Source organism: Enhydra lutris, unplaced genomic scaffold, assembly GCF_002288905.1.
Source record: "Enhydra lutris kenyoni isolate GAN:26980312 unplaced genomic scaffold, ASM228890v2 scaffoldscaffold3, whole genome shotgun sequence".
Lineage (NCBI taxonomy): Eukaryota > Metazoa > Chordata > Mammalia > Carnivora > Mustelidae > Enhydra > Enhydra lutris.
The window spans coordinates 56,376,272-56,402,275 of NW_019154087.1; the positions used below are offsets into that span (position 1 = coordinate 56,376,272).

Sequence of the window (26,004 nt, forward strand, 5' to 3'; positions counted from 1 at the left end):
AATTCTCCTGGGAGAGCTGCTTATTAGCTTGGCTTTATTTTCTATTTCCAGAGGCTGAAGAGTAGTTGTCTAGCTGAGTTATGACTGGCTACAGACTCAGAGGAGCTCCTCGTGGCAGCTGGAATTAAAAGGCCTGAAGATCATACTTAGGAGATTCCAGTAGAGCACGGCCAGAGATTTTAGGATTCCAGTTCTCACTGTGGGGCCCACGCTCCTGAAGAAAACCCACCTCAGTCCAGGTCTTCATTCACAGCCCAATGGCAGTCCCAGCAGCCCTGGCAGGACTCCAGGCAGAAGCCAACTGTCCTGTCTGTCTGGATTACCTCAGAGACCCCGTCACCACCGAATGTGGGCACAACTTCTGTCGCTGCTGCATCCAGCGGTCCTGGGCTGATCTCAAGGACAGGTTCCCATGCCCCGTGTGCCGTCACGCATGCCAGGAGAGGCACTTGAGGAGCAACACCCAGCTGGGAAGGATGATTGACATTGCCAAGCTTCTCCATATCACCAGGACCAAGAAGAGGAGGCCGGAAGAGAAACATTTGTGTGAGAAGCACAACCAGGTCCTGACCCTCTTCTGTGAGGAGGACCTCGAGGTGTTGTGTCCCAAGTGCACACAGCCCCCTGACCACCAGGGCCACTTGGTGAGGCCCATGGAGGAGGCCGCCTCTCATCACAGGGAGAGGCTCAGCCGTTACATTGAGCCCTTGAAGAAGCAGATGGAAAATGTTCAGAAATTAATAAACATTCAAAGCAAAAAACCCTTAGAGCTGAAAGAGAAGGTGGAAAATCAAAGGCAGGAATTACTCTCTGAATTTGAGTGCTTGAAGCAATTTTTAGACCGTGATCAAGAAGCCGTTCTTTTGAGGCTAGCCGATGAAGAGAAAGACATTCAGCAGAAACTCAATGCGAACATCACCGCATTTTCAAACTACATCTCCATACTCAGAGGTCTGCTTAGTAAAGTAGTTGAGAACAGTGCGCTGTCTGAAGTGGAATTGCTGTCACAAATTAAAAATTTCTACAGGAGGTCTGAGGATGAGATAAGTCCATCAATTTTCTCAATCCAGTTAAGAAGGGAAGGCTGCAGCTTTCCTCCCCAGTATTCTGCTTTGCAGAAAATTATAAACAAATTTAGAGTAGACATTATCCTAGACCACGAGACTGCACACCCTAACTTGATTGTCTCAGAGGATAAGAAATATGTGACGTTTTCGAAGAGAAAACAGAGTGTTCCTCATTTTCCAAAAAGGTTTATAGCCAACACAGTTGTCTTGGGTTTTCCATATTTTTATTCTGGCAGGCATTACTGGGAGGTAGAAGTGGGAGACAAATCTGAATGGGCTGTGGGGATTTGCAAAGACTCCCTTCCCCCAAAGGCCAGGAGATCTCCGCAGGCCTGGCAGGGCTGTTGGGTGATTCAGCGACAGGAAGATGGGTATGAGGCGGTGGGAGCCACGGCAACTGTGCTGCTTTTGGCTGTGAACCCCAGAGGCATTGGCATTTTCTTGGACTATGAGCTGGGTGAGATCTCATTTTATAACAGGACTGAAAAATCTCACATCTATACTTTCACTGACACTTTTACCAGACCTCTTAGGCCTTATTTCTATGTGGGACCTGATTCAAAACCTCTCAGGATTTGTATGGGGACAGATTGTGAATGAAAGCTGCCTGGATCATCTTCATAGTTAGTTTTAAAGAATGGAAGGTGGATGGGCTATTGTATTAATATGCCAGTAAAGCTAATCTTTCCACTTCCCCCAGTTTTTTTTCTTTCTCAGTTTAATCCAAGAAGAAAGTTTTATTGTTTCAACAATTCTCTAAAAAACAGTAATGCCTCTCTCCAGGAATGTCACAGGGGTTTGCTGGGTCTGTGGGTGATTAAGTTTGTCAAAATGTAGATGGAGTTTGCAAGGGATTAATAACCAAAACAACTGGTCACCTTCACCTCAGCTCTGAATTTGTGCTACTAAAACATTGTGCTCAGGGCGTGTGGGTGGCTTAGTCAAGCGGTTGTCTTCCGCTCAGGTTATGATACCACAGTCCTAGGATCAGGCCCTGCCTCGGCCTTCCTACTCAGGAGGGAGCCTGCTTCTCCCTCTCCCTTTGCCTGCTGTTCCGCCTATTTGCACGATCTGTCAAATAAAAAAGTCTTAAAAAACTGCTTCCTGTCATGTACAAGTTGTGTACTAGACAGGAGCCGATTGTAACCTTGGTTTTCTCTAAGTGCCCAATTTGAAGGGGTTGGGGGTGGGCATCAGAGAGAGCCTTTAAAATACCAGGGTTTGACAGCTTTTCCCCTTACCCCAAGGGGCCAGCTGCTGGTGGCACTCACTACATCTGCTTTTTTAGAAACCCTTTACATAGTTTTCATTTCATTCTAAATTGTGCCCCCCCTTTTTAAAAGATTTTATTTATTGAGAGAGAGCACAAGCAGGCTCCCCATTGAGCAGGGAGCCTGATGGGTGGCTTGATGCTGGGACTCTGGGATCATGATCTGAGCCAAAGGCAGACCCTTAACGATTGAGCCACCCAGGTGCCCCTAGATTCTTTGTTCTTAGGCATTGTGTTTTATAACATGGTGACTTCGACATTGTGGAGAATTGGAAAGTCTTAATAATAACAGATATAGTTAGATACCATGCCAGAGAATAAAATGGATCACCAGGTAGTAAAAACTACTCAGGAATGATGGCATATTTATTTTTATTCAGCATTTTCTTACAAGTGTAACTTGTACTGAGCCCTTACTGTGTCTCAGGAGTTAACATTTTTTCAAAGCAAATGCTGAGTGGAAGGCTATGCTGTTAAGGATGCCTGCTCCTGTTTAACTCTCGGACACTACTAAATTCACCAGAGGGACCTAGGTTCTGCTCATTTTCTATGATGGACTTAAACTAATTACAAGTTGTAGATAATACTTACTTTGCATGATGATGAAATTTTATATGTATGTGTGTATGCTCCAAAGTTTCATATCTTTCCCTGTTTTGAATTGTACATCATTTCCTCTTTTTTTTTCTTCTACCCAAAATCTTTATATTTTTTAAGAAAATAGACATAATGAATGTGTGAGTCCTATTTTAGAGCTTGATTTGAACAATTGAAAAAGACATTTCTGACTCAGGGAAGTGGGAATACGGTGGCATGTTAAAGATATGCTTAATTTTTTTTTTTTAAGATTTTATTTATTTATTTGACATCACGAGCAGGCAGAGAGGCAGGCAGAGAGAGGAGGAAGCAGGCTCCCTGCTGAGCAGAGAGCCCGATGCGGGGCTCCATCCCAGGACTCCGAGATCATGACCGGAGCCGAAGGCAGTGGCTTAACCCACTGAGCCACCCAGGCGCCCCGATATGCTTAATATTAATATTAATACATGATTCAGGAAATGTTCTTATTAGAGATTCTGGTGAAATACAATCCGTGCAGTTTTGTTTTTATAATTTACATTTATAAAGAACACCAGCAAAAAAAAAAAAAAAAGGACAGACTGCAATAAATGAAGCCATATATGACAAAATGCCGATTAACTGTGGAATCTAGGTGATGGTGTATGGACATTTCACTTCATGTGCTTTTTCTATAACTTACTTTAAAATGAAAAGAACAAGCAAAGGTGATTTCTGTTTGTGTTCTGGGGTAAGGTTTCTGGTTCCACCTGAAGTTTGAAAGGGTGCATTTGCAGTTGAATGAACCTGTTTATTCCTCCATCTTGTCTAAAGTAGTTATGTGGATTTTGGCTAGTTCCAAGTTTCATGAAAAACAGGCTCTTACTGAACTACAAATATTAACTGTCCATTTCCTTTGAAAGAATGCAGATTGGATATCTTTGGAGCAGTTACCTTTGAGGTGGGTGGCCTGATGGGCCTGTCTGTTCAAGTGGGCACTCTCTATTGGCTTTATATATATATTTTTAACTGCAGTAGTATAACAAAAGATGCTTTTCATCTTCTGTTGTCTGTTGCCTAATTTTATATATATGAATTATGATGAACTTCTCAAGATTACATTTTGCTGTCCTTTGGTTTTCAATAGAACAACTTTTTTTAGAAAGGGAGATTGCGGGGGTGAGGAGGCAAAGAGGGGAGAGACTCTTAAACGGGCTTCACGCCCAGTGTGGAGCTTGATCTCAGAACCCAGAGATTATGACCTGAAGTCAAGAGTAGGACTTTTAACCAACTCTTAACCTACTAGTGACCCAGGCACCCCTGGACGACAACTTTGGCAAATTCCCTGGTGATATAACATGGTTATTCCAATAAAAAAAAAATGATAGGCATATAGAAATTATTGGTGTAACCTTCCATGTACACACACTAACTGTGTAACATTTTTGTGTATAATTGTAGTGATGACTAAATACATAAACAGTATATATAAAATCCTTTTTATGTGAACTAATTTGTAACAAGGCCAATATTAGGGGCAGAAAGATTGGAAGAAAGCGGACTGTAAGGAGCCATCCAAGTATATTAGGATTTAAATACAATGGGAAGCCACTGAGGGACTTGAATCAGGTAACTGGGTGCAGTCAGCTTTCTCACTGGCTATATCACTCTGATATTCAGATTAGTGGTGTGAGTTGGAGATCGAAATTGAGGAGTCCTCCGTAAATGCTTAGAAACTGAAGCACTGGGAGTAGGTAAGAAAACTTGGGAGAAAGGATATAGTTTGAAAATGACAGTTCATAGGACTTGCCGAGAAGCCATCAGAAGACAGGAGCAAGAACTAGGAAGATAGATGGAAGTTTATTTTTCCTCCCCTACATGTTTAGAGGGGTCCTGAGTAAAAGATGAGAACGACTACCTTAAAATTTAGAGGGAAAGAATGGAATACAGAACACAGGAATATTTAGTCTTTGACCTTGACAGTTAATTCCTTGACTTAAAAGGAACGTAAAGAGGATGGGTGGTGTGGTGTCTAAATGGGGTGTCTCGATCAGATGGGGGCCCCTAAATGTGGGGCAACGATAGGGTGAAAGTGGTGGCGGGAGGTGGGAGAATTCACCTGAGGTGGAACAAAGAAGTTGATTGAATGCAGTGCTAGAGAATGGCAGGCAGGATTGCTGTTTGCCGGGAGGAAGTAGGGGCTGGTGAAAAGGTTGGGGACAAATAGGATCATCCCTTTTTTGGTTACTGCCTAGTTGTAAGTAGCTCATGGGTCAGTAAGAGCCTGTGGGTATTTTGAGGTGGGTTGCCCAATGGGCCTGTTTATTCGGGGAGGGGGGGGTTTTGCTGTGGACCCTTTCTACATTCCATCGCCCAAGCCTGTTTGCTTAAAAGTGGCCTCTACAGATAAGATTGGGTCTATTAAGTACATTATAGAAGTTGAGGAAGTTCCCATCTGATAGGTTCTGTTTTTAATCTACATATTTTCATTTTAATAATACTTATTTAAAAATCTTTCTTGGTGGGGGCACCTGGGTGGCTACGACAGTTAAACCTCTGCCTTTGGCTCAGGTCATGATCTCAGGATCCTGGGATCGAGCCCCAAATTGGGCTCTCTGCTCGGTGGGGAGCCTGCTTTCCCCTCTCTCTCTGCCTGCCTATCTGCCTACTTGTGATGTCTCTCTGTCAAATAATAAAATCTTTAAAAAAAAAAATAAAAATAAAAATCTTTCTTGGTATAAATTACTGAAAGACATTTAAAATTTTGTGGATTCTGGCTTCAGGTCATCTTAGAAAGTGATGTTTATACCAAGATTGTAAATTCGGTATCCAGTATTTTCTTAATCTTCATATTAAGGTTAATTGTATATGTCAACTTGACTGGACATAGGGTACCCCATTAAACATTTCTGGGTGTGACTGTGAGGGTGTTTCCAGAGGAGATTAGCATTTGAATCGGGGTGTACTAGAAGATGGACCTCCCCTGCGTGGGTGAGCCTCATCCAATGTGTTGAGGGCTTGAATGGAATAGAAAAAGCAGAGGAAAGAATTCACTCACTCTGTCTACTTGAATTGCCACACCTGTTATCTACCCTTAGATTCAGACGGAATTACACCACTGGCGTTGCTAGGTTTCTGTTTGTAAATGGCAGGTCACCAGACAGCCTCCATGATCATAAGCCAGTTCCTCAATATATGTGGCTTCTCTTTCTCTCTATGTCTCTCTCTCTCTCTCTCTCTATGTTTTTGCTCTCTATATAATATCTCCTCTCTCTATATAATATATATGATAATACATTGATAATTTGTATCATATATTCTATTTTTAAAAACAAGGTATATTAGGAATCTTAAGAGATACAGATATCTTTTGTTATATAGATAACCTAGTATCTAACAGAGGATAGATACCTCCTGTTTGAAGATCCCTGATTAATACACTTTATGCTTTTTTTTTTTTAAGATTTTATTTATTTATTTGACAGAGATCACAAGTAGGCAGAGAGAGAGAGAGAGATAGGAGGAGGAGGCAGGCTTCCTGCCTAGCAGAGAGCCTGATTCGGGGCTCGATCCTAGAACACTGAGATCACAACCCAAGCCGAAGGCAGAGGCTTTAACCCACTGAGCCACCCAGGTGCCCCCACTTAATGCTTTTTAAAATAAAACTATAATAATGCTCCTTAAGAAAATTCAGGTATAATAGGAATATGTAATTTGTAAATGAAAGGCTAAGTTCACAAAAGAGCACTTGTTATCATCTTAACAATTTGGTATGTATCCTCCACCATTTTTATTTTATTAGAGTTATACATGTATATGCTTCAAAGCCAAAAAGTTCTCCACAACTTCTAAAAAACCGCAATCTGAAGTGTCCCCGACCCCTCTCTTCTCAGACATAACTACTTTCAGCCCTTCAGAGTGTCTTTTGGCATTTAACTCCACTTTTTCTTTTTAGATTTTATTTGACAGAGAGACACAGCAAGAGAGGGAACAAAAGCAGGGGGAGAGGGAGAGGGGGAAGCAGGCTTCCTACCCAGTGGGGAGCACATTGTTGTAGGGCTCCATTCCAGAAACCTGGGACCATGACCTGAGCTGAAGACAGATGTGCTTAAGGACTGAACCACCTAGGCGCCCCATATCTCCATATTTCTTAATAACATTTCTTCTATTGCGTAGCCACCGTCTACCAGCCTTCCTTTCCATCCCAACCCACACATGCAGTCTTTTTTCATCCAAATCTACCATTTACTTTTATTCTAATTTTTGTTAACTTAATAGTCAGTGTTTAAGTTATGACAGGGAATGCTCTGGTCACTTTTTTCTCCTCTAATCATTTTTCCTTTTTTACTCATGTTACTTTTTCTCAAGTTAATCTTCTTCCCTTTGAGTGTAGTGTTCTATATATTATTTAATGCACAAAGTGCTGATTCTTTATGTCTCTCAAACATTAAAGATGGCATGAATTTTTTTTGCCCTGAACAAAGGCAAGGATGGTCTTGCCTTTACTGAAATGGGGAAGATGGTTGGAGCAGGTTTGGGGTAGGGGTGATCAGGAGTTCAGTTTTGAAAAGATTAATTTTTAAATGTAAGATATCCAATTGTCAACCATACAATTGGACCAGCAGTTCTGGAGTTCAGGAGAAAGCCTGGCAATATAAATCTGGGGAATCATTTAGGCAGTGACACTGGAGGAAATCAGGAAGGGAGTGTGTGTAGACAGAGATGAGACGAACCCCAGGACTGAACCCTTGGGCTCTCCAACCTTGAAAATCCAGGGAGAGAAAATGGATGTCAACCAAGATGCCTGCTGTAGCGTATCTCTCCTCTGATTTCAACTAAAAACCCGGACAAAATATAAAAGCAATTATCTGGGGACTCCAAAAAGTAAATAGCAGACAGACTGTGTTCCGGACACACTTGAAGAGTATCCTGTAAGGTGGTCTCGTGACTTCCTGGGGCGTTTCTCCTTTTATCTCCCAGCTTTGATCTGAGTGAGATAATGAATCAAAGACAGCAAAAACTCAGAGAGCAATCCATCCTGTGAGAGGACCAGAAAAAAGGCCCCTGGGGATGGGATTTTTTTTTTTTTTCTCCCTCCTAGTTTTGCCCAGAAGCCAGACCTAATTCCAGTTGGGGATCTGCACTCCCAGGCAGTGGGAACCAGGAAAGCAGACCCCTCCTTGAAGGAGTGGTAGAGGACCCCCCTGTTACTTTATTGCTTTGTCCGTAGTGCAGGCCCATTTGTACAGAACGGCACAATTGCACAGAAGTTAAATTTGCAGGAAAACCCCATCTACCTGGCCACAGATAATTGGAAAAGGGAGTCAAGAGAGTGGGGAGGAAAGGAGGAGAAGGGATTCCCTTTCTGTGAATATTTCCAGGCTCACCCATAGCTGAGCATAAGAAAACAACCCAAAGAAGCAAAGGAAATGCTTTGAGAAATGTACTACAATGCAAACCCTCAAGAAGTCCCAGACAACTCCGGAGTGGTTTGCACAATGGACAGATAAGATATAAAAAGAATTAAAAATCAACACTAAGAAAGCAAGCAGCCCAGTAAAAAAATGGATAAAAGTTTAGAACAGACATTTTATTGAAGAACACAAACAGATGGCAAATAAGCACACGAAAAGATGGTTAAGATTGTAGCGGCTGGTTAAATGAACATAAACACAGTAAGATACTACGACACACCTATTAGAATAGCTAAAATTTTTCAAAAAGTAATAATGTCAGGCTCTGGCAAGTATGCAGAGAAGCTAGAATTTTTATTATGGTGCTGCTAGGAATGCAATTTCAGAAAATTGGCAATTTCTTATAAAGTTAAAGATACACCTACCATATTACTTGGCAATCCCATTCATAGGGATTTACTCAAATGAAATGAAAACATCGTTTCAATGAAGTTCACACAGAAACATTAATGCAGGGGCACCTGAGTGGCTCAGTGGGTTAAAGCCTCTGCCTTCAGGCTCCAGTCATGATCCCAGGGTCTTGGGATGGAGCCCCGCATGGGACTCTCTGCTCAGCAGGGAGCCTGCTTCCCTCTCTCTCTGCCCTGCCTCTCTTTCTACCTGTGATCTCTATCTGTCAAATAAATAAATAAAATCTTTAAAAAAATTAATGCAGATGTTTATAGCAGATGTATTCATAGGACCTTTGAAGGGGGAGCAACCCAAATGTCTCAGCTGAGAAAGGGATAAACTGGTATGCTCGTGGAATACTATTCAGCAATAAAAAAAGAATGAACTGTTGATAATCATAACATGGATGGATCTCAAATGTACCAGCTAAGTGAAAGAAGACAGACCTAACAGGCAGGCTACATACCATATGATTCCATTTATACAACATAATTGGGAACGACAAAACTATACAGATATAAAACGGGTTGATCCTCGTCAGTGGTTAATAGTCAGGGGAGGGGGGCGCCTGAGTGGCTCAGTGGGTTAAGCCTCTGCCTTCAGCTCGGGTCATGATCTCAGGGTCCTGGGATCGAGCCCCGCATCGGGCTCTCTGCTTGGCAGGGAGCCTGCTTCCCTTCCTCTCTCTCTGCTTGCCTCTCTGCCTACTTGTGATCTCTGTCTGTCAAATAAATAAATAAAATCTTTAAAAAAAAAATAGTCAGGGGAGGGTTTAATTATAAAGGGAATATAGAATTCGATATTTGGGGGGAAAGGATTGATGAAGTTATTTATCTTGATTGTTGTAATAGTTTCCTATTGCTGCTGTCACAAATGAATCACACCTGTAGCTTAAAACAACACAAATTTACTGTCTTCCAGTTTGGAGGTCCATAGTCCTAAAATCAAGGTATTGGCAGGGCTGCATTCTTTCTGGAGGCTCTAGGAAAGAAAGCGAGGGATTGTTTTCTCCTTGCCTCTTCCAGCTTCTTGAGGCCACCCTCCATTGTTGGCTCATGGACCATCCCTCTGTCTGCAAGGCCAGCAGTGTAACATCACATCTCTGACTTCTGCTTCCCTTGTCCCTTCTTCACTGCCTCTTACTCTTCTGTTCCCTTCTTCCCCTTTTAAGGACCCTTGTGATTACACTGGACCAACATGAGCATTTTCAGATAATCTCTCCATCATTCATGAGACTTAATTTCATTAGACCCGCAAGTCCCTTTTGCCATGTAAGTTAACAAACAGGTTCTTGGAATTAAGACAAGAACATCTTTGGAGAGGGTCCGTTATCTTGTCCACCGCAGCCCACTCTCTGACCCCAAAGATTCCCATGTGTCCTACATGCAAAGCACATTCATCTAGGTGTGTCTGGCTGGCTCAGTTGGTAGAGCATGTGACTCTTGATCTCGGGGTCTTGAGTTCAAGCCCCATATTGGGTATAGAGTTTACTTACAAATTTAAAAAAATTTTTAAAAAACAACAAAGAGGGGGAAAGGTGGTTCAGTCAGTCAGGCAGCTGCCTTTAGCTCAGGTCCTGATTCCAGGGTCCTGGAATCAAGTCCCTGCTTAGCAGGGAGCCTGCTTCCCCCTCTGCCTGATCTGTCTGCCACTCCCCCGGCTGTGCTCTCTCTGACAGATAAATAAATAATCTTGGGCACCTGGGTGGCTCAGTGGGTTAAGCCTCTGTCTTCAGCTTAGGTTATGATCTCAGCGTCTTGGGGTCAAGGCCGGCATCGGGCTCTCCTCTCAGTGGGGAGGCCTCCCCCCCTCTCTCTGCCTGCCTCTCTGCCTACTTGTGATCGCTCGCTCTCTCTGTCAAATAAATTAAAAAAAAAAAAAAAACTTAAAAAAAAGAGAAACCACCTTCCCTCCTCCCCTTCACCTCATCTCAACCTCCCCAGAGTTTCAACTTATTACTGTTGTGGTATTGGTCAGACAACTTTGTCTGTAATTTCTTTTTTTTAAAGATTTTATTTATTTATTTGACAGGGAGAGAGATCACAAGTAGGCAGAGAGTCAGGCAGAGAGAGAGGGGGAAGCAGGCTCTCTGCTCAGCAGGGATGCTGAGGCAGATGCTGGGCTCAATCCCAGGACCCTGAGATCATGACCTGAGCCAAAGGCAGTGGCCTAATCCACTGAGCCACCCAGGCGCCCCACTTTGTACATTTTTAAAAAATCACAGATCATACTAAACATGAGTTTTCCTGTATATAACTGTTAGAACTGGCTCTAGAAAATGGGGAAACAGCAAAGGAGACTGAGAAGAAATCACCAGGAATGTGAGAAGATACCAAAAGTTTCTGGTGACCTGGTAGCTGAGTAAAGCAAGAATATCAGGGAGGTGGGGTGCCTGAGTGGTTCTCTCGGTTAAGCATCTGCCTTTGTCTCAGGTCATGATCCCAGGGTCCTGGGATTGAGTCCCACATTGGGCTCCCTGCTCAGCAGGGAGTCTGCTTCTTCCTCTCCCTCTGCTGCTGGCTCCCCTGCCCCTGCTTATGCTCAGTCTCTGTCTCTGTCAAATAAATAAATAGATGAATAGAATAGAATAGAATAGAATAGAATAGAATAGAATAGAATAGAATAGAATAAGTTCTGGAGTTCAGGAGAAAGCCTGGCAATATAAATCTGGGGAATCATTTAGGCAGTGACACTGGAGGAAATCAGGAAGGGAGTGTGTGTAGACAGAGATGAGACGAACCCCAGGACTGAACCCTTGGGCTCTCCAACCTTGAAAATCCAGGGAGAGAAAATGGATGTCAACCAAGATGCCTGCTGTAGCGTATCTCTCCTCTGATTTCAACTAAAAACCCGGACAAAATATAAAAGCAATTATCTGGGGACTCCAAAAAGTAAATAGCAGACAGACTGTGTTCCGGACACACTTGAAGAGTATCCTGTAAGGTGGTCTCGTGACTTCCTGGGGCGTTTCTCCTTTTATCTCCCAGCTTTGATCTGAGTGAGATAATGAATCAAAGACAGCAAAAACTCAGAGAGCAATCCATCCTGTGAGAGGACCAGAAAAAAGGCCCCTGGGGATGGGATTTTTTTTTTTTTTCTCCCTCCTAGTTTTGCCCAGAAGCCAGACCTAATTCCAGTTGGGGATCTGCACTCCCAGGCAGTGGGAACCAGGAAAGCAGACCCCTCCTTGAAGGAGTGGTAGAGGACCCCCCTGTTACTTTATTGCTTTGTCCGTAGTGCAGGCCCATTTGTACAGAACGGCACAATTGCACAGAAGTTAAATTTGCAGGAAAACCCCATCTACCTGGCCACAGATAATTGGAAAAGGGAGTCAAGAGAGTGGGGAGGAAAGGAGGAGAAGGGATTCCCTTTCTGTGAATATTTCCAGGCTCACCCATAGCTGAGCATAAGAAAACAACCCAAAGAAGCAAAGGAAATGCTTTGAGAAATGTACTACAATGCAAACCCTCAAGAAGTCCCAGACAACTCCGGAGTGGTTTGCACAATGGACAGATAAGATATAAAAAGAATTAAAAATCAACACTAAGAAAGCAAGCAGCCCAGTAAAAAAATGGATAAAAGTTTAGAACAGACATTTTATTGAAGAACACAAACAGATGGCAAATAAGCACACGAAAAGATGGTTAAGATTGTAGCGGCTGGTTAAATGAACATAAACACAGTAAGATACTACGACACACCTATTAGAATAGCTAAAATTTTTCAAAAAGTAATAATGTCAGGCTCTGGCAAGTATGCAGAGAAGCTAGAATTTTTATTATGGTGCTGCTAGGAATGCAATTTCAGAAAATTGGCAATTTCTTATAAAGTTAAAGATACACCTACCATATTACTTGGCAATCCCATTCATAGGGATTTACTCAAATGAAATGAAAACATCGTTTCAATGAAGTTCACACAGAAACATTAATGCAGGGGCACCTGAGTGGCTCAGTGGGTTAAAGCCTCTGCCTTCAGGCTCCAGTCATGATCCCAGGGTCTTGGGATGGAGCCCCGCATGGGACTCTCTGCTCAGCAGGGAGCCTGCTTCCCTCTCTCTCTGCCCTGCCTCTCTTTCTACCTGTGATCTCTATCTGTCAAATAAATAAATAAAATCTTTAAAAAAATTAATGCAGATGTTTATAGCAGATGTATTCATAGGACCTTTGAAGGGGGAGCAACCCAAATGTCTCAGCTGAGAAAGGGATAAACTGGTATGCTCGTGGAATACTATTCAGCAATAAAAAAAGAATGAACTGTTGATAATCATAACATGGATGGATCTCAAATGTACCAGCTAAGTGAAAGAAGACAGACCTAACAGGCAGGCTACATACCATATGATTCCATTTATACAACATAATTGGGAACGACAAAACTATACAGATATAAAACGGGTTGATCCTCGTCAGTGGTTAATAGTCAGGGGAGGGGGGCGCCTGAGTGGCTCAGTGGGTTAAGCCTCTGCCTTCAGCTCGGGTCATGATCTCAGGGTCCTGGGATCGAGCCCCGCATCGGGCTCTCTGCTTGGCAGGGAGCCTGCTTCCCTTCCTCTCTCTCTGCTTGCCTCTCTGCCTACTTGTGATCTCTGTCTGTCAAATAAATAAATAAAATCTTTAAAAAAAAAATAGTCAGGGGAGGGTTTAATTATAAAGGGAATATAGAATTCGATATTTGGGGGGAAAGGATTGATGAAGTTATTTATCTTGATTGTTGTAATAGTTTCCTATTGCTGCTGTCACAAATGAATCACACCTGTAGCTTAAAACAACACAAATTTACTGTCTTCCAGTTTGGAGGTCCATAGTCCTAAAATCAAGGTATTGGCAGGGCTGCATTCTTTCTGGAGGCTCTAGGAAAGAAAGCGAGGGATTGTTTTCTCCTTGCCTCTTCCAGCTTCTTGAGGCCACCCTCCATTGTTGGCTCATGGACCATCCCTCTGTCTGCAAGGCCAGCAGTGTAACATCACATCTCTGACTTCTGCTTCCCTTGTCCCTTCTTCACTGCCTCTTACTCTTCTGTTCCCTTCTTCCCCTTTTAAGGACCCTTGTGATTACACTGGACCAACATGAGCATTTTCAGATAATCTCTCCATCATTCATGAGACTTAATTTCATTAGACCCGCAAGTCCCTTTTGCCATGTAAGTTAACAAACAGGTTCTTGGAATTAAGACAAGAACATCTTTGGAGAGGGTCCGTTATCTTGTCCACCGCAGCCCACTCTCTGACCCCAAAGATTCCCATGTGTCCTACATGCAAAGCACATTCATCTAGGTGTGTCTGGCTGGCTCAGTTGGTAGAGCATGTGACTCTTGATCTCGGGGTCTTGAGTTCAAGCCCCATATTGGGTATAGAGTTTACTTACAAATTTAAAAAAATTTTTAAAAAACAACAAAGAGGGGGAAAGGTGGTTCAGTCAGTCAGGCAGCTGCCTTTAGCTCAGGTCCTGATTCCAGGGTCCTGGAATCAAGTCCCTGCTTAGCAGGGAGCCTGCTTCCCCCTCTGCCTGATCTGTCTGCCACTCCCCCGGCTGTGCTCTCTCTGACAGATAAATAAATAATCTTGGGCACCTGGGTGGCTCAGTGGGTTAAGCCTCTGTCTTCAGCTTAGGTTATGATCTCAGCGTCTTGGGGTCAAGGCCGGCATCGGGCTCTCCTCTCAGTGGGGAGGCCTCCCCCCCTCTCTCTGCCTGCCTCTCTGCCTACTTGTGATCGCTCGCTCTCTCTGTCAAATAAATTAAAAAAAAAAAAAAAACTTAAAAAAAAGAGAAACCACCTTCCCTCCTCCCCTTCACCTCATCTCAACCTCCCCAGAGTTTCAACTTATTACTGTTGTGGTATTGGTCAGACAACTTTGTCTGTAATTTCTTTTTTTTAAAGATTTTATTTATTTATTTGACAGGGAGAGAGATCACAAGTAGGCAGAGAGTCAGGCAGAGAGAGAGGGGGAAGCAGGCTCTCTGCTCAGCAGGGATGCTGAGGCAGATGCTGGGCTCAATCCCAGGACCCTGAGATCATGACCTGAGCCAAAGGCAGTGGCCTAATCCACTGAGCCACCCAGGCGCCCCACTTTGTACATTTTTAAAAAATCACAGATCATACTAAACATGAGTTTTCCTGTATATAACTGTTAGAACTGGCTCTAGAAAATGGGGAAACAGCAAAGGAGACTGAGAAGAAATCACCAGGAATGTGAGAAGATACCAAAAGTTTCTGGTGACCTGGTAGCTGAGTAAAGCAAGAATATCAGGGAGGTGGGGTGCCTGAGTGGTTCTCTCGGTTAAGCATCTGCCTTTGTCTCAGGTCATGATCCCAGGGTCCTGGGATTGAGTCCCACATTGGGCTCCCTGCTCAGCAGGGAGTCTGCTTCTTCCTCTCCCTCTGCTGCTGGCTCCCCTGCCCCTGCTTATGCTCAGTCTCTGTCTCTGTCAAATAAATAAATAGATGAATAGAATAGAATAGAATAGAATAGAATAGAATAGAATAGAATAGAATAGAATAAATGGCAGAGAGGCCATGATGAACTCAGATGCTCTCGAGATCCAAGACGGTAAGGGGTGAGTAGTGATCGAGAAACATGGAAGCCTCTAGTCAACTATTTGACAACCGTAGTTTCTGGGGAGTAGTGGAAGCAAAAGCCAGACAGAAGTGTGGGTTTAAGAGAGAAGCGAAGGAGTAAAGACAGTTAAGGAAAACCACTGCCACTCAGGTAGCCAGTCCTTGAACCATTAACAGAGAGTTACTTGTCCTCTAGGAGATCAGGAGTTTGCACCGGAATTTAAATCAGCACACTGCTTCCTGATTCAGAAATCTTGCTATGGAAAAAAAAAAGTCCCCTGATCTTAATGCTTAGTGACAGAGCTGATTTACGTCTTGGCTCTCCAGCCTCATCTTCTCGTGGGCTGCCTGCAGGTGCCAGCTCCAGACCAGAGATCACATTTGCAGCAGAAATAGCAATACTCTGGAAGAGTTTTGCTGCTTTATGTTTAAAAAAAAAATTGTTTCCTCTCCTATTCTTCAGTCATTCTGAGTTTGTGCTTAACAAATTCTTTACTATTTTAGTGTGGTTTAGGGAGGAAACATGGGAAATTTGTGTATTCCCACAATCTTTTCTTTCAAGTACCAGCTTTTCTTTGTATGTATAGCATGCACTATTACTTAAAAAAGCAGTTGTAGGGGTGCCTGGGTGGCTCAGTAAGTTAAGTAACTGCCTTTAGCTCGGGTCCTGGGATGGAGCCCCAGGTTGGGCTCCCTGCTCAGCTGGGGAGCCATGCTTCTCCCTCTCTTCCCTCTCTCCCTCGCTCTCTCGAATAAGCAAAATCTTAAAAAAAGAAAAAAAAAGCAGTTGTACTAAATATACTGAGTTGTAACTTACATTTTTAATTTACTATATATGGAATATTTCTTTATTAATTAGAAAATAGTCACTCTAAAGATTTTGAATACAGAAATAGAATAAAAAGCCAAAAATTCTTTATTTTACTCTCCTTCAACCCTTCTACCTTTCATTCTCCCATTCCACAGTTACACAATCTTTACAGTATGAACTGTTAAGTTTGTTTTATATCCTTCTGTCTTGATTCTCTCTCTTACACGCACACACAATTTTTAACCTAAGTGGAATGCCACAACATTATACAACTATGTTGAACAACATGCTTCTTTCACTTAACAATATATTAGAGGCATTATTTCATGCTACTATGTGTATATACATAAATTTTTTTTTAATGTTGCTGAGTGTTTCATGCCATGAATCTATCATAACTTCTTTAAGGATTCACTTACTGAATCCATTTCATTTCACATACTCAATATGAAAATAATGAAGTAGGGGCACCTGGGAGACTCAGTTAAGCATCTGCCTGTGGGTCAGGTCATGATCTCGGGGTCCTGGGATTGAGTACTGCATCAGTCTCCCTGCTGTGCTGAGGGGCGCATCTGCTTCTCTTTCTCCCTCTCCTCCCCCCACCATTCATGCTCTCTTTCTCAAATAAAATCTGTAAAAAAAGAGAAAATAATGAAGTAAACCTTCACTCATACAACTTTTCACACATGAATAATTTTGTAGGAAAGGTGGAGTCAAAATTACTAGGTCAAGTTACCATTTAGAATGTTTTCCACCTATTTGACCATTATTGATATATCCGTTTGCGCATACTCCAGCTAAAATTGGTATTGCTAATCCCACTCTTGCTACTCTTTTTAATTTAAATTCAGTTAACTAATATATAATGTGTTACTAGTTTCAGAGGTAGAGTTCAGTGATTTATCTATTGTATATAATACCCAGTGCTCATTACATCACATGCCCTCCTTATTGTCCATCCCAGTTACCCCAGCCCCCCTTTCTCCCCTCCAGCACCCCTCAGCTTGTTTCCTATAGTTAAGAGCCCCCCCCTTTTTTGGGTGCAAAATGGTGGTTTGTTAAAGCACGGAGGCAGGACCCATGGGCAGAAAGAGCTGCTGCACTGGGGTTGTGAGGGGTGGCTAATAATACACTTCGGGGTTGGGGGAAGTAAGGAAAAGGGAGGTTTTCAAAAGAACTTTCATATGCTAGAGGACCTACAAGATACCAGAGGCTCTGTTATTGTCAAGTTAAGATTGTTTTCCCCTCTAGCAAGGCATTAACATTAAGATAGTTGGGAGATTCTAGAAGAATGTCACACTTGTCCCACCCAGGAGTGTGGCAGGAGAGGGGGAGGTTGCGGGGTGTCAGCCTATGCTTTGTCCTTAGCTAGCCTTCTGCTCCCTCATCATTTCCCCCCTGAACAAATTTGACCTTGAATCTTTAAGGTTGTTGTAGGTGGAAGGTTTCATCTTCTGTAATGTCTTCCTGACCGAAAAAGGGGTATAGAAATGTCCCTAGCTATGGGTCAGTATTGGTCAGTTGGAGAACATGTAGGGGAGTTATGAAAGGGGAGGCAGCTGAATCCAACACCATCACCATATATGAACCTCTAGTTGAGTCTTACAGTTTGTCTCCCTCTCTGGCAGTATACCCAGTTTAACTTCTATTCCCAGATAGGTAATAAGGTGGAACATTGGGGCGCCTGGGTGCCTCAGTGGGTTGGGGCCTCTGCTTTCAGCTTGGGTCATGATCCCAGGGTCCTAGGATTGAGTCCTTATCGGGCCTTCTGCTTCAGCGGGGCGCCTGCTTCTCCCCCTCCCCGCTGCCTGCCCTCTCTGTCAACTTGTGATCTCTGTCAAATAAATAAATGAAATCTTAAAAAAAAAAATAAGGTGGAACATTTTTTCACATGATTTTTGGCCACTATGTTTGACCTGTGGGCTGCGTGTTTTTTGCTTTTCTTTCTAAAATCTTAAATGTAGGGGGCATCTGGTGGCTCAGTTTGGTTAAATGACAGTCTTGGTTTTGGCTCAGTAGGATCAAGGTTCCCTCCCATGCTGAGTGTGGAGTCGGCTTGTCCCTCTCCCTCAGCTCCTTACCCCTCTCTCTTTAATAAATAGATAAATAAATAAATAAATAAATAATCTTTAAAAAAATCTTAATGTAATATTTGAATAGGTATAAAAATCAAGTTTCAAAATTCAAGAGGTAGAAAAGGATTATACAGTTTAGTCTCACTCCCACTCATCTCCTAGCTACCTAGTTTCTTTCCCCCACCACGGGTTGGCATAGGAGGACTGTAAGTTCCAACTCAGGGTGCCTGGGTGGCTGCGTTGGTTAAGTGACTGCCTTCGGCTCAGGTCATGATCCCAGGGTCCTGGGATCAAGCTCCACATCGGGCTCCCGGCTTGGCTGGGGACTACTGCTCCCTCTCCCTCTGCCCCTCTCCCTGCTTGTGCTCTTCTGCTCTCTCCTCTGTCAAATAAATAAATAATCATGGGGTGCCTAGGTGGCTCAGTGGGTTAAAGCCTCTGCCTTCGGCTCAGGTCGTGATCCCAGGGTCCTGGGATCGAGCCCCACATCGGGCTCTCTGCTCGGCTGGGAGCCTGCTTCCCTCCCTCTCTCTCTGCCTGCCTCTCTGCCTACCTGTGATCTCTGTCAAATAAATAAATAAAATAAAAATCTTTTTAATAAATAAATAAATAAATAAATAATCTTAAAAAAAAAAAAGGTTCCGGGAGGCCAGGTGGCTCAGTGAGTTAAAGCCTCAGCCTTCAGCTCGGGTCATGATTCCAGGGTCCTGGGATCGAGCCTGATGCTCCCTGCTTAGCGGAGAGCCCGTTTCCTCTCTCTCCCCCTCTCCCTGCCGCTCTGCTTACTTGTGCTCTCTCTCTAGCTCTCCATCAAACAAACAAACAAACAAACAAACAAAAAGTTCTGGCTCTGTCATGTGATTGGTCTTCCAGGCAACCAGCCCTTTCCTTAGGGGATTTCCAGAAGTCACCTCCACTGCATAAACTCAGGTGTGGTTGAAAGGGGCTTGTTATGAATAATAAGACACTCCTTTCATTTTTGTGGCTCTGGGACTATTCAGAAACCCCGCTTAAAGACCAACTGTTATAACAAAAGATGGTTCTAGAGCTTTTAGGAAATTTCAAAGGTTTTAGGAGCTCTATGCCAACTACAAATTTCCCTTTTTCTTTTTTTTTTTTTTTAAATATTTTATTTATTTATTTACAGAGAGAGGGAGATCACAAGCAGGTAGAGAGACAGAGAGAAGGGGAAGCAGGCTCCCCGCTGAGCAGAGAGCCCGATATGGGGCTCCATCCCAGGACCCTGGGATCATGACCCGAGCCGAAGGCAGAGGCTTTAACTCACTGAGCCACCCAGACACCCCCATATTTCCCTTTTATAAATCATAAATCACAGTCTGTGACATTAATTGTAAATGTATCTTTTTAAATATTTTATTTACTTATTTGTCAGAGAGAGAGAGAAAGAAGGCATACAGACAGAGCAAGTGGCAGACAGAGGGAGAAGCAGATTCCCTGAGGATCTGGGAGCCCAACACAGGGCTCCATCCCAGGACCCTGAGATCATGACCTGAGCCGAAGGCGGAGGCTTAACCAACCGAGCCACCCAGCCATCCCTGTAAATATATTTTTTTTATCCAGTTTTTTGTCTTCTTTTGGTTTATTCATCTCATAAGGGGTTTTGCAAGGGGAAATTCAAATTTTTATGTAGTTAAATATGTCAGGTGGTTCATTTATGGCTTCTATGCCAAACTTCAAAAAAGTTACCTTACTCTGAATTTTAAAAACCTCTCCCATAATTTATAGTACTTTCAAAGTTTCATTTTAAACAGTGAAGTCTTTGAGTCAGCTAGGATTTATTAGATATAAATTCTAAGGTAGAGATATAATAATCTGTTAACCTAAATAAAGGGGTAAACTGAAGCAAGCTCAAATTACCAGAAATTGAGTTTATCTGGGAATAGCAGAGGAACTGCAGTTCAGGGAATGCAAGTTCTAGCAAGCTACAGATGAGTTTGTTAAGGATTTGGGACAGACTGTATTTATGGGCAAGGAGTTTGTGGGGGGGGTCCAGCTAGAGTTCAAACAATAAATTCATTGGCTTGAGGATGGGGAGAGATTCTTGGTGGATGTTCATTGGTTAGGAGATAAGTCTATCTTCTGAAAAACAGGCATTTATGGGAAATCAGTCTCAGTTCTTAAATTCCATGCTTCTAAAGGTTCTGAGGTTCTACATTTCATATCCTCCAGTTCCATTTCAGATGGAAAGCCTTTCACAAACCCATTTTTTCCCTTGATGGTTTACCTCGTTGTCTCAACACCATTTACTGGATGAACTTTTTAATGTTTTGTTTTGTTTTTCAAATTTTTAAAAATTTATTTGCCAGAGAGAGACACACAGTGAGGGAGGGAACACAAGCAGGGGGAGGGGGAAGAGGGAGAAGCAGGCTTCCTGCCGAGCAGGAAGCCCTCTGTGGGGCTGGATCCCAGAACCTCAGATCATGACCAGAGCTGAAGGCAGACGCTTAAGGACTGAGCCACCCAGGTGCCCTTTGGTGGTGGTTTGAAGTTCCATCAAAAAAGCCCCATTAAAAAAAATGAGACTCAAGCGATCAACGCAGCAAGCTTTCAAACCTTTAAGACAAAGAAACAATACATTTATGAAAAATGGACAAGACAAAGGGGTTTGGGCTTGGGGGTAGTGAACTGGTAAAGAAGTATCAAGGTTCATTTATATAGTCTCTAGCCCGGAGGGCCTGGGTGGTTCAATGGGTTAGGCTTCTGCCTTGGGCTCAGGTCATGGTCCCAGGGTCCTGGGATCGGGCCCCGCATCGGGCTCTGCTTGACAGGGATCCTGCTTCCTCCTCTCTCTCTGCCTCTCTGCCTACTTGTGATCTCTGTTAAAAAAAAAAAAAAAAGAAAGAAAATCTCTATAGTCTCCAGTCCAAAATCCTATCTCTGGTCATATGTGTCTTCTACCCTCCTGCTACAGAGAGGACACTTTTCACCGGGGAGATTTATAATCTCCTGTCAGGGGGACAGAGGTGGGTAAGGGTGTCCCTGCATTTGCTGTTTCTCAAGTATCTTTAATTCAAAATAACAAGTCAAAGTGGCATATTTTGGGGTGACAGAGTATAAACCCCTACAAGGGTAAGGAGATAGAAAGTACTGAGTGTGGGGAAAGCTGTAGTTTTAAATAGTGGTCCAGAGCAGGCCTCACTGAGAAAGGAACATTTTACAAAGACTTGAAGGATGAAGGGTATATGGGAATTGATCATCCCAAGTAGATGGAACAGCAGCTACAAAGGTCTGAGGTGGGGCTCACAATGGAAAAACCACAATGTAGCTGAAACAGTCAGCAGTGGGAGAGTAGGATGAGATAGATGAGTTAAAGGTGGGAGATGGGGTGGATTTTCTAGAGCCCTGGAGGTCCCTGTCCGGCTTTGGTTTTACTGAGATAAAGGGAGCCACTAGAGTACCCCAATCTGATGGATGTTTTAGGAGAATCTTTTTGTTATTTTATTAAATACTGATGTTTTGGGAGGGTGTGTGAGGGGTTTGGGGGGGTGGACTGTGGCAGTTAGAAGCTAGAAGACCACTTAAGAGACTATTACAACAATCCATGTGAAGACGATAGCTTCTAGATCGGTTTTAAAGGAAAATTCAGCAGGATTTGCTGAGAGACTGTGTATGGGATGTGAGGGGTAGCGGAACCATCATCATGGAGACAGGGAACAGCTTTGGCAGACAGCCTTGCTTTGGACATGTTATGTTTGAGGTGTCTTGGACATTAGAGTTCTAGATGAGCAGCTGGGTACATGAGCCTGGAGTTCAAGACCCGGCTGGAGGTACGCATTTGGGAACTGTGAGATTGTAGACTGTATTAAAACCAAGAGAGTGGGTACTGATAGAGAAGAAAGCGGCCTAGAGACTGAGCTCTGGAGTACAAGGAGAAGAAAAGGAACCTGCAAAGGACACAGAACAAGAAGCCAGTGGGGTCAGAAGACAACAAGGAGTTTGCAGTTGTCTTGAAAGCCAGAGTGAAGAAGATAAATCACAAAGGGAGTGCTCAGCTGAGTCTACTAGTGCTGACGGGCGAAGGAAGAGGAGGAGAACTATGCCTTCACCCCGAGCTCCAGCAACACAGAAGGGCATTCAAGAACAGTTTCAGTGGAATACTAGGGTGAAAAGTGAGACTGATTTAAAAATGTGGAGAGAAGAATTAGACACAGGCTTCCTTGGTTTATAAATGAAACAGTTTTCCTTAGGAAACCCAGGGCAGGATTTGAGATTTTTGTGATTGTCATATATTGAAGGTTTATTTCCTTAAATATTTATAAGACCTACAAAACCATCTCTGATCAAGTTGTGAAGTCACTAAAATAAGTCTTTTCTGTAAAATGGGGAAAGAAGAACATAAAGTTCATTTTATTTGCCATTTGATTTTCTGAATGGTTACAGTACACAGAAGTTAAAGTTTCTCTGTAAGTCATTTTTTTTTTTTAAAGATTTTATTTATTTGAGAGAGATAAAGCACAAGCAAAGAGAGTGCAAAGAGAGAGGGAGAAGTAGGCTCTCCACTGAGCAGGGAGCCTGATGCAGGGCTCCATCCCACTTGAGCCAATGAAGGCAGATGCTTAAAGAACTGAGCCACCCAGGTGCCCCCTCTATATGTCACATTAACATAAGGGTGCTCCAGGAGGTCTAATTTACAGAATAATCATCAAACTCATCAAACCCAATGGTCAGTTTATTTGTCTATTGTGTTCACTTCCACCTTCCCTCTACCCCTCCCCTCACCCCAACACCATCCTTAGAATGTAGACTCCAGGAGAACAGGAACTTTCTCGGTCTTTGACACCTGAATTCCCAGCACCTAGCACATGGTGAGTAATTAAATGCTAAGTGTTAAATAAAATAAAATGCATGTTATGGAGACATTTTTGGCTGTTAACTACTGGAGGGTACACAGAGGCATCCTGGAGACAGAAATACCAATAAACCTCCTACAATTCACAGGACAGCCCCTCACAACAAAGATCGTCCAACCTGAAATGTCAGTAGTGCCAAGGTTGGGGAATGCTACCTTAGAGGAAAAGAGGAAAAAGAATTAGCTTGATTCCTGTAAGACTTGGGTTTGAATCCCTGGAAGAAGAAAAGGGCCTCCAGCAGCAGCATTCACTCCAGATACTGCTGGCTCTCACACAAGAAAACATCTGATGTGGCCTGTAGGGATTCACTGGTATGAACTTTGTCACCCGAGCTGCAGCAGATAAAATCTAGGCTGCAGTGTAGGAAGAGAACATGGCAGAAGAACACAAAACAATGAAATATCTCCAACAAACAGAAACTGAGGACTATCCTGGTATATAAAGGAATATTATGTTTGTTAAGAAAAAGACTATCCCAGAAGAAAAATAAGCAAAAGACCTGATCCATACATATCACAAAGGCCTGATAAAAGGCCAGAGAAATATGGAGGAAAATGCTCAACGTCATTAGTATTCAAGGAAATTCAAGGAAATGCAATGAGAAACAATGATGTATTTTAATCCATCAGATGGGCTAGAATGAAACAGACTGATAATACCCACAATGGGTGAGAACACAGGACTGCAAGCAGTATTGGTACAATTCCTTGGCAGTGGGATTTCAAATTATCTTTTTCCTTATATTTTTCAACAGTGTTCTTCTAAAAAACGAGCTTTTAGCTTCTAAGTCATGATGCTATCATCTGAAATAAAATCCCCAAATTATAGAAATACATATTATACATATATACATAGACTTTCAATGTCACTGTGCCTGCCCTCGTTCAGAGCCAACTCTTTCTGCCACCTAGCTTTCCTCCTCCTTGTACTGTAATTGGATCCTCGTGGATCCCATTTCAGGGGACCCCTCAATAGCATCAGGGCACCCTCCTAGATCTGAGACTATCCAGGTCTCCTCCCGTGTCCTCCCTCATACTTTTTTTTTTTTTTAAGATTTTATTTACTTATTTGACAGAGATCACAAGTAGGCAGAGAAGCAGGCAGAGAGCTAGGAAGGGAAGCAGGCTCCCTGCTGAGCAGAGAGCCTGATGTGGGGCTGGTTCCCAGGACGCTGGGATCATGACCTGAGCTGAAGGCAGATGCTTTAACCCACAGAGCCACCCAGGCGCCCCACTCCCTCATTCTTTTGGTTCAAACTTGACACAGTGCTTGTAACCTTTGTAGCTGCCTTGCGTGACTCATTGATTTGCCTGGAGTTCCTACAGCCCCTTCCCTACTATGGTACTGGTACTCTGACCCGAAGTTCCAGTTCCTTGGGCTGACAGCCATTATTTCACTTAGCACAAAGCCTAGAAATCCTAGTCCCCTCCTTCCTCCTTACACACCAGGGTCATCTTAATTTTTTATCTGCTGTACTAGCACACCACCTGCCTGGTGAATAGAATGCTTAACATTTAAAATGCTTTGTTCATTACCCTGTTTTCCTGGTTTTGATACCTTGTTTCATTTTTCTTATTGTTTGATATGTTCATTATTGAGTTTAGAAAAGTCTTTGTGGTTCTATAGACAGCAAGCAGAATCTGAGTATGCCAACTTTTTAACTATATCTTTCTCTGTAAGCCAAAGTTCATCCTATAAACACTAGAAACTGACTACACACCCCAAGTGAACTTAAAACCAAGTAAGAATCATCTCCTACTGGTGTTTTCCTTATTTATTTATTAATTTATTTTAAAAAAGATTTATTTATTTGACAGAGATCACAAGTAGGCAGAGAGGCAGGCGGTGGGCGGGGGGCGGGGGGGAAGCAGGCTCCCCGCTGAGCAGAGAGCCCAATGCAGGGCTCAATCCTAGGACCTGAGCCAAAGGCAGAGGCTTAACCCACTGAGCCACCTAGGTGCCCTGGTATTTTCCTTTTTAAAAGGAAAATAGCTGAAGGCTGTTGTGGGGAGGTCATTGAGAGGACATGACTGCCAGTTTACCCACGAGCTGGACTTGGGCCATCAGAGGCTGCTCACCCCCTCCCCTGTCCTTGGAATGTATGTTCTGCCCACCGTTGGCACAATGGGAGCTGGCATAAGGACACAGATTTGAGACAGCGGTATGCTGTTGACAGCTCTGGATGGTCTACGTGACTGAACCAAGTTAAGGCCTCCTTATATACTTTGAAGATTCTGACGGGCGGATGCAGGGATCTGCTCACCTTGTGGGCACCCCAGACAAGCCTTGTAACAAACAAGTCAGTTTCTTTGTTATTAAGCAGTCTGGAGGGGTCTGCCCCTTTCTTTGGTCTCTCCCAGCCCTCCATGTACAAGGGCCAGTTTCAGATTATACCCAGGAAAGCTCTCGAGGAGTTTGCAGACCAACAAAAGCAGTTTACAGATTCTTCCAGAACACAGAGACAGATTTCTGGAGAAGGCAATGGCTTTAAGATATACTTATTAAAAAGGAAGGAAAGAGAAAAAAAAAAAAGAAGAAGAAGGGAGAAAATAAGTTAGGAAACTTGGATATGATCTTAATTTTTAAAAATGCTATTTGGCTTTAGTTTGTGAATGTTGCCATTTTGGGGCCTCAAGGGGACTGACTTTGGGTGACAGACCATCACTTTTCCCTTGATAGAGAACTTTTAGAATGTCCCAGCAGTGAGTAGATCTAAGGAAACTGGTGTTCGTCCTCCTAAGTACCTGGATGTGACCAAATCAATACAACCTTGCCAAATAGTTGTGTATATTGTATGGGTTTTTTTTTTTTTTTAAAGATTTTATTTATTTATTAGAGAGAGAGAGAGATAGAGAGAGCGAGCATGAGCACAGGCAGAGTGGTAGGCAGAGGCAGAGGGAGAAGCAAGCTCCCCGCTGAGCAAGGAGCCCGAT

General features: G+C 43.1%; 1 protein-coding gene across 1 annotated transcript; it reads left to right on the plus strand.

The window, feature by feature from the left end:
* The first annotated feature begins 257 nt into the window (after nucleotides 1-257).
* On the plus strand, nucleotides 258-1,740 carry LOC111157860 (putative tripartite motif-containing protein 75). Its single transcript, XM_022519562.1, has one exon. The coding sequence runs from the start codon at nucleotides 258-260 to the stop codon at nucleotides 1,665-1,667; it is 1,410 nt and encodes a 469-aa protein (XP_022375270.1). The 3' UTR covers nucleotides 1,668-1,740.
* The last annotated feature ends 24,264 nt before the right edge of the window (nucleotides 1,741-26,004 follow it).